The 14,205-nt window shown below is 42.2% G+C and overlaps 1 protein-coding gene across 3 annotated transcripts in view; it reads left to right on the forward strand.

Annotated features, from left to right (window-relative positions):
• The first annotated feature begins 114 nt into the window (after nucleotides 1–114).
• Nucleotides 115–14,205, forward strand: part of LOC119396462 (erlin-1) — a 48,046-nt gene continuing 33,955 nt past the window's right edge. For 2 of the 3 annotated variants that reach the window (XM_037663682.1, XM_049415989.1), the window contains exons 1-8: nucleotides 115–338; nucleotides 406–497; nucleotides 641–663; nucleotides 737–817; nucleotides 1,176–1,222; nucleotides 2,081–2,142; nucleotides 5,252–5,389; nucleotides 13,831–13,963. In XM_037663682.1, the coding sequence (XP_037519610.1) occupies nucleotides 413–497; nucleotides 641–663; nucleotides 737–817; nucleotides 1,176–1,222; nucleotides 2,081–2,142; nucleotides 5,252–5,389; nucleotides 13,831–13,963 (569 nt within the window). In that variant the 5' untranslated portion in view covers nucleotides 115–338; nucleotides 406–412. The remainder of the gene's footprint in view (nucleotides 339–405; nucleotides 498–640; nucleotides 664–736; nucleotides 818–1,175; nucleotides 1,223–2,080; nucleotides 2,143–5,251; nucleotides 5,390–13,830; nucleotides 13,964–14,205) is intronic. The other variant, XM_037663691.1, reaches the window with a different exon arrangement.

A 14,205-nucleotide genomic window follows, 5' to 3' on the forward strand; every position in this document is an offset into this window, starting at 1 on the left:
ATATTGGTACCCTAGTCAAAGCCAAGTGTGGTGAAAATAGCGTTTCCTTATTTTGACCCGGTCAGAATAACGAAACGCTATTTTCACGGGGTCGGAATAGTCACTGCCGTCTCGAGCCGAGTCGCAGCCGGCTCGAGGGCCAAGGAAGCGATCAACAGAAGTTCGGCGAGCGCGCATTGTAGTGAATGTTACTGTGTTGTTTTCGTTATGTTTTCGCTTTAGTAGTTTCCACGTTCTGTTTATCCTGAAATCTAGTCTCGAATCAAATGCAAATGTGCGTTTAACAGTGTTCAGTAGGTAATCAAGCCTAGATTTGCTGCGGCATAACAACTTGCCTGGTAAGTAACGCTGGTGCTTTCTGTCTTGGAAAATGAAATCGGTACATTTTTTGATACAATTTTACAGGCGTAAGATGCCAAACTCAGGAGTTGCAGCTCTGACATGTGCATTTGCATTGTTCCTAATCGTCAACTTTTCTCTGCACAAAATCGACGAAGGTAAGGCGTCGCCGGCTATGGCCCCTTTGGTCGTGCATGTGATCGAATGTAATTAAGCAGAATGTAGTGCCTGCTGTCCGGTGTACACGGACGCGCTTGCTGCGCTTGAGATCACATTCCTCACCCAATTTCGCTTGTTTCAGGTCATGTTGGGGTTTATTATCGGGTGAGCCAACTTCGACTAATTGGAAAATGTGTTGTGTCGCATTATCTAATGAAATCTTCCATTTCTTCACCAGGGAGGCGCACTGCTTAAGCAAACTAGCAATCCAGGGTTTCATATGATGATCCCATTCATTACCACTTACCGATCAATTCAGGTAAGTTTGGAAAGCTTTGCGTAGTAATTTGTTCGTCTAGACGCAGTGGGTCTCAATCTCTGCTCTCCCATACTCATAGGTGCTTCAACCAGATTTTTCCAGCGCGAAACAGACGAGGACGAACGACCTCGTCTCTTTCGCGGTAGAAAAAAACTAGTTCAAGATTATGAACCAACTAACTCGCACCGTAGTCCTGTTAAGTCATGTGTGCACATACAAATAATCCGGCCTAAGTTAAATAGTCGAATATTAACTGAAATTGCCATTGTAATGATAGCTAAAAAGGTCTGTGCAATCACTTTGTGAATGAGCACAAGTTTGTCTGATTTTTTCTTTCCGTTTTTTTTTTCTTTTTCAGGTAACTCTCCAAACAGATGAAGTAAAAAATGTGCCCTGCGGGACCAGGTACATTTAAAAACCTCGTTATATGCGCATTTAAAAAAGCAGCAGGGCTCCTGAAGGTTTCTGTTAAATGATCTGCTGCCACTTTTTGTACTGTTGAGCTCATTCATGACATTTTTTGTTCATACTAATCATACAGTTAGAGCATATGCTAAGCTGGGAAGACCTAAATATGAGCAAGCACTATAATGCATCACATGTTTACAAGGAGAATCACAGGATGAAAAAAAAAATGATCCTTAGTGAATTCACTGCAAGTTGTAAAAAGGCAGTAGCTGCTACAAGCTACTGAAATGTAGCAAAGGCTGTAGTGCCACGAACGTTAAAGAAAAAATTTCATTAGGTTCTACCAGGGAAGCTGTAGCTATTGCTTTGAACATTGTTGACTAATGTAGCTTGGTGGAAGGGGCAAAGGAATAACTGTAGGCATTGTGGGATAGCCAAGCCAGAACAGCCGTACCACTAAGCATTCTTCCTTCCTGTTTTTTCCAAATGTTTGCATTTGGCTGGATCTGGTTCTGCCACTTCTACATTTTAAGCTTGTAAAAAAATTGCATGGAAAAACGCTGGAAGGCATGTGATTACATAAGGTGCTGCTTTTGTGTTCAGTTCAACAGGACGTTTCCGTTTCTTGCTACTCACATCCACAGTTTTCGCAGTTTAGCTGGTAGAGCTAAATAAATTTTGCTACAAGTAGGGTTTTCAACTTTGTCTCAACGGTTTATAATAAAATGTTGACAATTGATGTAGCAAGCCTCCACATGAGCCTGTTGATATTACGGGGTGTTCTTTCTTGCTGAAACGTGCTGCTCCTAGGTAGCCTGTGTAAGTGTTTTTTGCTTATTTAATGTTTAATTGCAGTGGTGGGGTCATGATCTACTTCGACAGAATTGAGGTTGTGAACATCTTAAGCCCAGACAGTGGTAAGTGTTATGAACAAGCAATTTTCATTCACCTCCTAATGTACTTTTTAGCAGTTATAGCTACTGTGAGCACGGAATGTGTCCTTCATTCTCTCACCTATATGTACACAAACTAGGCGATGCCGGCGGGATGCTGATTCCTCACCCAATTTCATATTGTCTTGGAAATAGATTAATCAGAGCAAGTTACTTAAAAAATGCACTAACAGTACTAACAATTACTGTGTTCACTTACTGCAGCCACTAGCACTACCTCTTAAAGGGACCCTGAAACGGTTTTTTAAAGTTTTGTCAGCGTTTAGGCAGGAGCATCCCCAAATCATTCGCACCAGAAATTAAGCGACGCACTGTGTACCAAGGCCGCTACGGAATTTATATCTATACCCTCCTCCTCATCACTGCCTTGCGCCCTCAACTCACAGACACCCTGACATCGCCGGCGATCGCAGCGCTCTCATGAGCGCACTCGACGGGGTTTGAGCTTCGCGACGGGTTGCGCGTAATCTCGGAGGCCCAACAAAGATGAAGCTCGCGGAATGGTTGATATCTGCTCCGACAGGTGCCGCCACACTACCAGCAGACCTTATTTTATTCTCCTGTACGGCGACAATCTGCAAAAGCATGCGGACAAACGAAAATAATTCGAGAACGATCACCGATAAGCATAAACTCAGGCAATGTGGTTGTGTCTTCAGGGGTGAAGTTACAGCCACAAAAACGTGGATCGTGGCGTTGAACGGATAGCGAGAGCGCGACGCTCATTGCAGCGACGAGCTGAAGGGATTCCGCTCGCCAGATGCCTCACGAACATTGCACGATGTCGCAGCTTTACAAGTCACCAATTGCTAGAAATTGCTAGATACGTGGTACACAACAAGGCTGGGGCAATTAATTATGTCCAAGAAAAGAAACCTCAAGATAAACACTCTCGCTCAGCTCACGTCAACACGGAGTACGTTGTAACACAGGCAGACGACGCTCGCTGCCCACAGGAGGTTCAGTGACGTGTACTGGACATATCCAATCAGATCAGCCGCCTGCGTGACGTCGCGCTTCCAATACGACGCGCACTGGAAGTGGGCGGTTTGAAAACGCGTTTGGCTGAGCCGCTGTGATCGGTGGCGATTCGCAGCTTTAAAGCCTTGTAATAAATTACACAGTTTTCGCACAGAGCTTTAATCGGTCTGTAAATGATCCTTAGGACTTGTTCTACCGGCTCAATGTGTTCGTACATAATCGTCAAAACCGTTTCAGGGTCCCTTTAAGCTCGTGGCATCACGGAAGGCCTTGTAGGAAGAAAAACTTCCTTGTTCAATTGGTAAAAACATCCCTGCTGATTGAAAACAGGAAGAAGAACCTTTCACATAATGAACCTGCAGCCTTATTTTGTGAGTGTGCAAGAAGTATGTGCTTTCAGACATTTTTTGTTGTTGTTGTTGCTACAAACTGTATATTGTGATAGTAGGCAGATGTAATGAAATGTAGTAAGAAAAAAAGATTATACAGGGACACTTGACTAACAATCACAAATTTTGCAAGTGTCCACTTTTGTTCCATAATACAAGATTTCTGGAGCAAGCCAAAGGCAGGCTCAAAAGAGATTATAGAAGCTCACTTCAAGAGACAAGTGTGTGAGCACTGCAACATCAGCATTGCTGGATGACATAGTTGAGTCTTTGCATTGGTGTCTGTAATGTCTCATGAATTCAAGGTGAGAAGCAGATACAAAATAATGCTACTAGTTGCCATAAATTGCCAGTCAGAAGTCGCGTATGTCTGCACTGTTTCTGCTATTTTGTCACAAAGTTTGCTGCTTTTTTTTGTCACTGGTGTGTGCAAGGCGTTTTCAGAAAATGAGTGAAAGGCCTTAAAAAAATAGGGATCATCCAATAATCAGGGGATTTTGTAGCGATCATTTTGCCACATGGCTGCACATTCCAAAAATACCTCGAGGTAGTAATTGCACGAGTAATTGTAAGAATTAGACTGAATAACATTTTAAGCAATAGAGTCGGATAACAGCCTCTCTAATCTAATTAATTTCATGTAATTTCATGCAGGAAACAAACGCTGAACTGGTAAAGAGCACTATTGTGTCGTTCAGTTTATTTTCCTTAAAGGTGTCTTTAACATGGGGGTCATGTCCTTAATAGACCATCACTGATGTCACCATTTATGCCTCGCTGTCATGCGAGCATGAAGTTAGCATCCTCACTCACTTTTTGCCTTGCTGATGGTGAGGCTAATAGCAGCGTCACCGTGGGTGTTTTCTAGAAATGTGGCAGATGCACTGTTCAGCTGTTCAATTTCTGTTTTCTGGGGGAAATTGGCTGGAATTCCATAGACTGCTCAAATTAGCCATGTAAACCTTTTGCTTATCTAAAACCTGTTTTGCACCTCAGTTGACGGGCTTCATGTCTTTCATAAGGGGTTAATCTTACTCTTATGGTGTCAAGTTTGTCTCATTTTCATGACTCTCTTATTACTACTTAGTCATATGTACATATTTGCCTGTGTGGTAAAAGCAACACCAAAGAAATTGCTTAATTATCTATTGCATCTTTTCTACTTTAAGGTATTTTACACACACTTATTGAAATGTGTCATATAATAATAAACCGTTTACCTGCCTCTACTAACTAAAGTAAAAGTTTTACTCATGGTCTGAGTGATATTCTAGCATTAGCGTAATATGTACAGCACTGCATTTTCATTCCTTGATTTGACAAGATTGACTGCACTTGAATTTTTCATTTTACAAACTGAGGTATAATGAAGTGAGTACTGCGAGCTACAGGAAGATGAACCATGGTAATAAGGAGACTGATTATACATGCAAGTCTAGTTGATGTGGCTGTTCATTTTTGCCACGAGCATAGTGCGCACTTATCTTTTTGAGGCTCGGTACTAGTTATATTTTGAAACACCCTGTTTAATGGAAGGCTGTGTTCATCACGGCCTATTTGCTTTTTCAGATTTTCACGGGACCTTTTTTATCTTTTTTAAAGCATTCAGATAATTCAAGCATTTTAATAGAGATGTATCAAGGTAGCCAGGAATTCAGGTCCTCATGGTATCAAGCCTTCTGAGGCAGCCTCACAATGCGAAGTTTCTCTTTCAGTCTATGACATGGTGAAGAACTACACTGCTGACTATGACAAGACACTGATCTTCAATAAGGTGCATCATGAACTGAATCAGTTCTGCAGTGTTCACAACCTCCAGGAGGTCTACATAAACTTGTTTGGTAAGTTCACGTTTTGGTAAGTTCACATATGACCACTAGCAGCCCGCTATAACACTTTTTGTTCAGTCATCCTTGCTGCTTTCACTGTCCTTGTTATTTCTTGAGCTCACCTCATTAGTGCTCTTCTAAAGCTAGCTGGTTGTCCTTTGTGCTGCCCATTGCTTTTAAGATTATCTTCTTGGAGCCCTTCATACTGTCTTGAAGGAGCTGCGCACCACACTTACGAGATTTGTGCAGACTTCTTGCAGCCATGGTGTCCTAATTCGGCTGAAGCCACGATTAAGCTAAACAATTCAGGATATGACTGTGATGCCAGTAACACCATTGTCAGCAGAGCAGCAACTAGTGCCATATTGGAGTGAAAAATTAATTGGTGCACTTGAGCAACTACGTTAGTTTTCTGACAAACCAGGGGGGAGTTTCTTGCTTTCAGCAAGGGCATAGAGCACCTCTATTGGATTGTTGCTAAGCAATAGTTTTTTTTTTAAAGGAGGCGAAGGGCAAATATAGAATCAGTGCAGGCTTTTTAGATTGTCTTTTAAAAACCTCCATGATGTGACTTGCCAGTTGCATGGGGAAATTGCAGCTGAAGTAGCCGTGCAGTTCTGCAATAAAACTAGCCGTTATGAATGATCAGGGTGTATTGGGTGGACACCTTATGCTAAGGGATTTTATAGATGAGCCTGGCATGACTGCATGCAGTCCTGCCAATAGTTCATATTGAACAGCACAAAAAAAAATTGGGGGAACCTTACGCTTCGCCTTTAAGAGTTGAACGTGATAGCGAAATCCGGCCCCTAGTGCACACTTCAACCACTAAGTGCATACTTATTAATGTGTATTGTTACACACATACGCACACAGAGACACGCGCGCACGTGCGCGCGAATGTTACAGGTATTTGATCTAAAGCAAGAGTCGCATGGCCTCCAAGTTACACGCCGCGCGCGCGCCATCTCGGAGGTCATGAAGAGTCTCACAATGCCTCGCAGATGGCAGCACATTATCTAGAGTTTGCTGTTTGCTTGTCACGCCACCACAAGCCGGCGTTGGCTTGATATGTTTTCCGCTAGATGGACATAGTTGTCCATTTTTGTTTGAAAGTTCGTGTGTGTTTTTAGCGCCGATGGCTGCACTATCCTGGCCTTTTTCAACATAGCTTGATGGCCTCCCAAATGCGCCTACAAATCGCCGAATGGGCTCGTTTTCGTCCTGACACCTGCCGAACAAAATGCGTTAAGGAGACTCCACTACATGGCATTTATGTAGTGTTTTTTTCCGAAGCAGCTGCAAGTAACATCGTGGCTTTGTGGTAGGACACCTGCTTGCCACGCGAACGGCCCGGGTTCAATCCTCAATGGGACTGAGGATTTTATTCTTTATTTTATTTGCTTCTTTCTCGATTTTTCGCTCACGGACGATTCTTCGCTCACTGCCAACGATGCCGACACCGGGATTTCTGCGACACGAGCGCTCTAACGCTATCGTGTTAAAACGAGACACAAAGAAGAGACTCTTCTTTGTGTCTTGTTTTTTGCGCTGTTCACGTTTTTTGCGCTGTTCAATATGAAGCCCAACCAACTAGCCCAACTCTCCCTTTTGCTGCTGTCAATAGTGCTGACACACCAGTGCAAAAAGAGTACAAATCTGAACGAAATTTGTATTGTACATTCTCCGGGGCAGTTTGGTCCTGCATGTCTAACTGCATAGTTTTTCTCCTAAATATTTTCTTAAATTCTGCCTGCACACTTGCAATCCGTGATCCCAATTGGCAGTGCTGGGCAGTATCGAAGATACATGTATCTTAGATACTATCTTAGATACTCTATGGGTATCTTGTATCTGTATCGCGATACGTCTCGAAAGATGAGTATCTGTATCTGTATTTCCGATACATTCGATAATGTATCGTGTATCTTAAGATTCAAGATACTTATATCGCAACACAACCGTGCGAAACAATAATCACTGGCCAAGCTCCGCTTCTCAAGCTGGCACTGGTGCCACTAAGCCATCTGAACAAGTCTAAGGGCTGTGAGGCAATTTTATTTTTCCGTCAGAGTCCTCCAGTGAGGGCAGAAGATGAGGAAGACAAGCACGCGGACGTCTACTGCCCAGCCCACGTACCTTTTGTTTTGTCGACTTCTTTTCTTTTTAGTTGCGCCAGTGCCGTGACACTTGCTCTTAGCCACTGTCCTGCGCCGTGTACTCCACTGCGTGCAGCGTCTATCGCGCAAATTCTGATGTTGCTACAGTGTCGTTATTGAAGATTCTCTTGCGTCTTCCTCCGTAACGAAATGTGATGCGTGCAAGAATGGGGTCGCTTTGTGTCTCGTGGATTTTACATATCAGCGATTTGAAGGATCTCATGGATGTAAAGCTTGACTTACATGCAATGAATTAACTTATATGTAAGTAAGATATGTAAACAACTATAGCACCACTGGTACTGATGCTAGATCTAATAGATCAAGCGTTTACTCAACAGAAAATATCTTGGCGTACCGTATTTTTCACTTCCTGCTACAATTATTCAAAGAATTTATGAAATCATAACTTGATGATTAGCACACGTGCTTTATTGCTGTCATTTTGCATCCAATACATTACCTACGTCTCTGTACTGTTTTTCTGGTCTGGTAACTACAGTATGTCTTTTGTAACGCATTCCCAAAATAAGATCGCTGCTTTATTCTTCTAACTGTCTGCTTTATATTTCTACTACTGTTTACCCATTTACACGTTGCCAAGGCGATTTTGAAAACAAATATACAATTATGTAGGAGTCCCTTGAGTTACAGTACAAAGCATTCTACTTATTGCTTAGGAAAATAGCGAAACTGAATTTGCATTATAATAATAGAAATCATTAGGAGCCATCTTAAAGATGTTAGGAAGGGGATTCGAGAAATGTTGTTTTACTGAATGCTCCGTTTTACTCATGAGCGTCCCAACGAGCCGTTTCAGGCAATTTTCCATAGGCACTGAATTTTCTATTGTCTTAATAGGTAAGTTGACGATACTTCATGCTCATTGCTATTAAGGGCGCCGTCTGTATTGTGTTTCTGTACTCATTCAATGTGAATGTTTGATACTGAACCACCTCTCTATTTTACTTATATTAGTTTTCCTGTTTTAGGCCTTCTTAAATATTTTTCGTATTACTAATCGCCACCTAATGGGATCTATAAGCGGCAATAGCGCGAATAACGGTGGTGTCCTCCGACGCTTTGTGCAACTGTACAATACGTCTGAGACGTCTCTGTGTTGCACATGTTTTCTCGTTGAAGAAAAATTGCTAAAAGATTACACGTTAGTGAGATATCAACAAAGAATCATTTACGCCAGCAGATAAGTAGAATATGAAAATTCATTGCTCTTTTACGTCATCTACGTATACCCCAGGGGTCTCAAACTCAGCTTATAGCCAGCGGGCCACAGTCGCGAAAATTTAGTTCGAAGCGCCGGGACAGTGAAGATGGTGGGAGACAGTTTGAACAAAATGACGTTGCCATTCGAAAGGAAGCCTTTTCCCATATCTCATATATAGGTCATTTCTGAAGGGGACTTGGAGTCAGAATTCGAGAAACATCGATACCGATGTACAGAATGACTGATATCTGGACGCGGATTCTGAAATATAGAGTTTTTGTTCCACGGTTATGTTTCAGCACATGATGACCACATGTTCCTCACGAAAGGAAAGCTTGAGACTAGTCATGTCTGTGTAGCTCACGAGCATACTTATCTAGAAAATAAAAACAAATGGGACGAAGATGGTCATGTGTACGGGTGGGGCCGCTAGCGAAAGGTCTCAAACCCCTATCATGCACTATGGGTCCCCCCCCCTCCCCCCCAAAAAAAAGTCGCTACCAGCGTTGTTGCTGCTGTACACCTGTCCGGATATACAGTATTGTGCAAACTGCCTTTTACGGACAAGGCAAAAGTCCACACCGGTATTTGCGCCATCGTGCGAAGGCTTCTTACAGAAGTTATTGTGATTATATGGCAACCCGCTAGCTGGTCGGCAAGCTGAGCAGCGACTCCCATTAATTGCAAAAATGACAAGCAAGAATCGCTGTCAGCGAACTGTATAAAGAGTTGTCCTGTGAAGAAGCTAAAGCAAATCGCAATAAATTGTTTTGGAAGGAAACTAATGTACTTTGAGCAAGAAGGGCAAAACTTTTAGATATTGACAGACATTTCATTAAAGTGAAACAAAATAGGTCACAGTTAGCAAATTTTCAAGAAGACATTTTCGTGCATAGGCGTTCGCTGGCTACATTATATGGATCTATAATAACAAATTAGAGAATGTATCTAAGTATCTTAAGATACATTTGCCAAGCATCGTATCGGATACAATTATTGCGGCAGTATCTTGTATCTGTATCTCCAATACTTCTTGCCTGAGTATCTTGTATCGTATCGCGATACAATTTCAAAGTATCTTTGCCCAGCCCTACTAATTGGGCAGTTTCTGCTGTCCACTCTGTGGCTACCACTCCATCACATGAGCAATGACATTGGTAGCGATGTCTTATAGTGCAATCCATAGCATGTACTTAGCTCTTATAACGTAGTGATGTTTTTTTTCTTCGTGTTTATTTAATCAGAAAATCAAACACAGTACCAGATGGTGTAGAAAGCATCTGGATACATAGCCATTGACTAGTTGTGCATCCTTAGAAAAATTATACTAAACTGTGCAGCATCTGGTAAATAAACACATGTTTAAACAAATTATAAACTGGAAAGTTTTCCATATTTGGCACCAGTAAACGAGACTAAATGGCAAGCAAAGTTGTTGTAAGTGCTTGGGAGGTTGACTGTATTCTGGTGAGCTTGCTTTGAGTTTGACTTATGGGCAAAGAGAACAATGAATAATGAAATGGGATGTTTGTGCTATAAAGTATCCCACTCGCTAAAATAGCAGTCTTAAAGTTGCAATCAGTACTAAATGGCAGAATGCTCACTGCATTGAAAAGTGGGGCAGATGACGTATGTAGACCGAGGTCAGGAGGTGATTATTTCAAAAGACCTTTTCTGCAGAATGCTTGCAGAATGTTGATTGGCTTATAGTGCAATGCGTGAAACCCCACGTATGAGTGCAATAAACCTTTTTCATAATTGTAAAGCTAGCTTTCCTGTGATGCAGGTAGCCCAACTAATGGCGGCTAGTCACTTAGTGGAAACGGTGTGTTCAAGCACAGTTTGATTGCGCTCTGATGCGGAAAATGTAGACTCTGCTCTCTTGACATAAACGTTCATAATGTACAAGCCCCAGCACGTGCAACTAAGACCTCGTCTCCACTTGAAGGACAACAGGTGCCACCTTTAGTTGGGTGGATATGCAGCTCAAGGAAGCATACTTGCGGATTGTGAAAAGGGTCTATATGCCCGGTGGCAATGGAATGTGCTGAAGTATATAATGCGTATGGTATTTACTGTGAAGTGTTTTTGGGTCTGCATTAACTTAAACCGACCGAATGATAGTTTATTTAAGTCAGGGGGTAGTTCAATTAAGAGCTGTGTGAAGTTTAAGGGGAGATGCTACTCGAAGACACTTTTTCTTTAATATTCACCCTAGAGCAATGAAACTTGAGCTGCTGATAGAACTTTTTATGCTGATTTCAAATATGTAATTAGTTTTCTTGCAAGTTGCATACTTTTAGTTCTGCAACATGACAAAGTGAAAAACTGAAGCCTTTTGCCCCCCCTCTTTTCAGACCTAAACTTCAATAATTTTTTACAATTGATAGTTCATAATGTTTCAAATAAAGTGTGGAATGCAAATAACTAATTAGGAAGTCCATACAAAATATGTACTAGACGTGAAAAATTTTAACGTGGGAAGTTCATATTTCTACTACCCTAGTAAAAGTTTACATAACTTTTTTTTATTATATAATAAGAATATTGAAACTTAAACAAGATAATTGCATTTAAGATACTTTGGAAAAAATTTGGGAAAAATTTCATGCAGATCTGAGCACCAGAAGTACCCGAAAAAGGAGGGGCACATTGACAAAAATGACAAAATTTGCGTTTTGAGAAAAACCAGTTTTAAAGTCAAAATTGCATGTTTATTTATCAAAGATGTCATTGAATGCGACTAAATTTGTACACAAGAAAGAGAAATCCTCCTTGTAGTGGCCACTGCCATTAAAATGCGCCAGCACCATAGGTTTGGCCCTCACAGCTCTTTCGAGCTGACTCCTCGACAAGAGATTTTTTCTTCAGTGCACGCCGACGAGCCCTTGCTTCTCCTGTTAGTTTTTGAGACATTTTTTTCTGGCGTGTGCTGTCCCGTGATGTGCCAAGAGCAACAAGATCATGAGGCGGGAGCACGCCAAGCTCTTCCAGAACACGTTTCAAAACTGGAGTGCCCTCGATTAAACCAACATGTTCAGTGCTGTCATATCAGCAATCAACGAAGACTCGTCGTCCTGTGATTTTTCTTCGTCTTCGAAGACTCCGATCTTTTCTGGGAGGCACTCACATATTCGAATGCCGCGGCAAACTCGTCGGACGCATCGGCGTCCACTACGCCTTGCGGCAGCAGACGCTCTTTTCGTGGTTTTAGTGTTCGGCTTTGATTTGCGCCGGCGTCCTCGAAATTTGTGCGCCGCGTGAAACTTCACAGGCCGGTGACCGCACTTCCTACGGCTTTTTTCATCCATAACGGATAAGCACTCGAGAAAAGCGTTGTTCAGCTGCGCTGCTCAATGAGACACGGATCCTGCAAGTAGGCTTCACAGCACACACAGGCGCGCAGCGGCCAATGGCGGCTCCCGATCCGTACCACGTGATTTAAAGCCAGTCGCGGCGCTCGAAAAAGGCGGCAAAAGCGTGCGTCTCTTTATATTTCTTGCGCTGCAGCAGCGCGGGGAAACCGTCGTTATTTGAACAGTGAGGCTCGGCTCTTCGCCTCATGCGGTCGACATGGCGAGCGGCGGCGCATTATCGGCTGCAAGGTGCTCGAAGATGACACACTTTCGGCCTTTTGACAGCCACCTTGTGCTCTTTAGACGCAATTTTAAAGCGTTTCCAGTTGAGTCTCGGCATTGATTTTTTTTTTTCAGAACAGTAGAGGTACTAATCTTAACAAAACAGGTGAAAACAAAAAATCGATAATTTTTTAGAAAACTCGCGTTTTTCGACCCGCATCTCCCCTTAATGCCATGATATTTGTCAGTTTTTACCTGTTCAATAAGTGTACTATCAATGGTTACTTCACATTCTTTAGATTGTCGTTTTTTATTATAAGAAAACCTCAGAAACGTTTTATGTGTTTTAAGTGTTTTCAAGGCACTTTTATTATAGCACACTGTAGTTACCTATTTACAACTGCTTCTGCTTCCTCAGAAGTTTAACATGTGAACTGTGATTGTGAACCACTGTGGCCGACTGCCCACCTCTATATCTACCCGCTCACCTCATGGACTTTAAGCTTTCAGTACTCTTGGACAACTTTCTATTGCCACCTAGTACTGTCGACATCCAATTTCTCGGAATCCATAGGGACTGTGAAACCATCTGAAGACACTAATGCATGCTTTTTTACTTCCCATTTTTGCAAATAAAAGTTTTCGTGGATTGCATTGGTTGGTAGGCAAAGCGTACGACAAGGCACTGCGGCATAGTCAGTGAATACAATAGCTCTATTTAGACTGGGTCGGGGATTCTTCACAACTGCATTTCAACAATTAGTATGTTTAAAATGGGTATGTATTAATGACGTTTTCCTGACAAGACATGGTGGGTGCTCCTGTGTATAATTGTGTCCCGTAACAGAGGCCCCTTCCAAGTCTTGGTATGCTTCAATGCCTAATAATTTTGCATTGCAGTAAGGCCCAACTTTTGGGAACCACTACAGCTGCAAATGGATCGACACGTGAAAGCGTTGGCTCAAGGCTGAAGGATAATTAACATGGCAGTGGTTGCGGCTTCAGATAATACCGTTTCGGACCTACAGTCAGAGCAGAAAGTAGAGAAGGTTAAAGAAATTGGATGCCGCAGAGTTTCAGCATTGCCGAAATTTCAGACGTGATTTGTTTAATACATTATACTTCTACGAGGCATGAAGTGATGCCACCCCCCTCCCCCCGCCCATTTTTGAAATGTCCACCTCTCAATATTTCCTGTGAAGACACCTGGTGACACAGCTTTTGTGTTTTGGCATTCTTTCAAATTTACCACACCTCGACTTAGGGTAAGACAGACTTGGTTGAAAGTCCAAAAGTGTAATCTACCAATCTGCCAAGTTTAAATAAACTATGCAGCTTTTTATAGTGTTCCCTTAAGCTGAACATGCACATTAGCAGACATGCTTTAAAAAGAAATCTTAGTGAGTTGGCAAACTGCATTTGTCAACAGGGTCTGGTTCAGTTGAATGTGCACTGTCATAGGCACACTTTTTTTTTTCTCTCTGATTGCAGACCAGATTGATGAGAACTTGAAGACTGCCCTGCAAAGAGACCTGAATGTGATGGCACCTGGCCTATTTGTGCAAGCAGTGCGAGTGACCAAGCCGAAAATTCCCGAAACAATCAGGCGTAACTATGAAATGATGTAAGTTACACAATTAAGTTGCTGTTGTAAGGGTACTCAGTTTGATTCTCTCATCTGTAGTAGCTCATTGGCATGCAGTATACCACTTGTGTAAGCATTTTTTACATCACTGTCTGTAGGTTTAAGCTATGCAGTGTGTTTGAGATTGTATATCGAGTACTTCAACGCATAGAGTTTCCTAAAATTAACTAGAGGGGACTCTGGCGCTGCGTTCATTCAGCCACCATGGGAATGATGGGTAG

Source organism: Rhipicephalus sanguineus, chromosome 1, assembly GCF_013339695.2.
Source record: "Rhipicephalus sanguineus isolate Rsan-2018 chromosome 1, BIME_Rsan_1.4, whole genome shotgun sequence".
Lineage (NCBI taxonomy): Eukaryota > Metazoa > Arthropoda > Arachnida > Ixodida > Ixodidae > Rhipicephalus > Rhipicephalus sanguineus.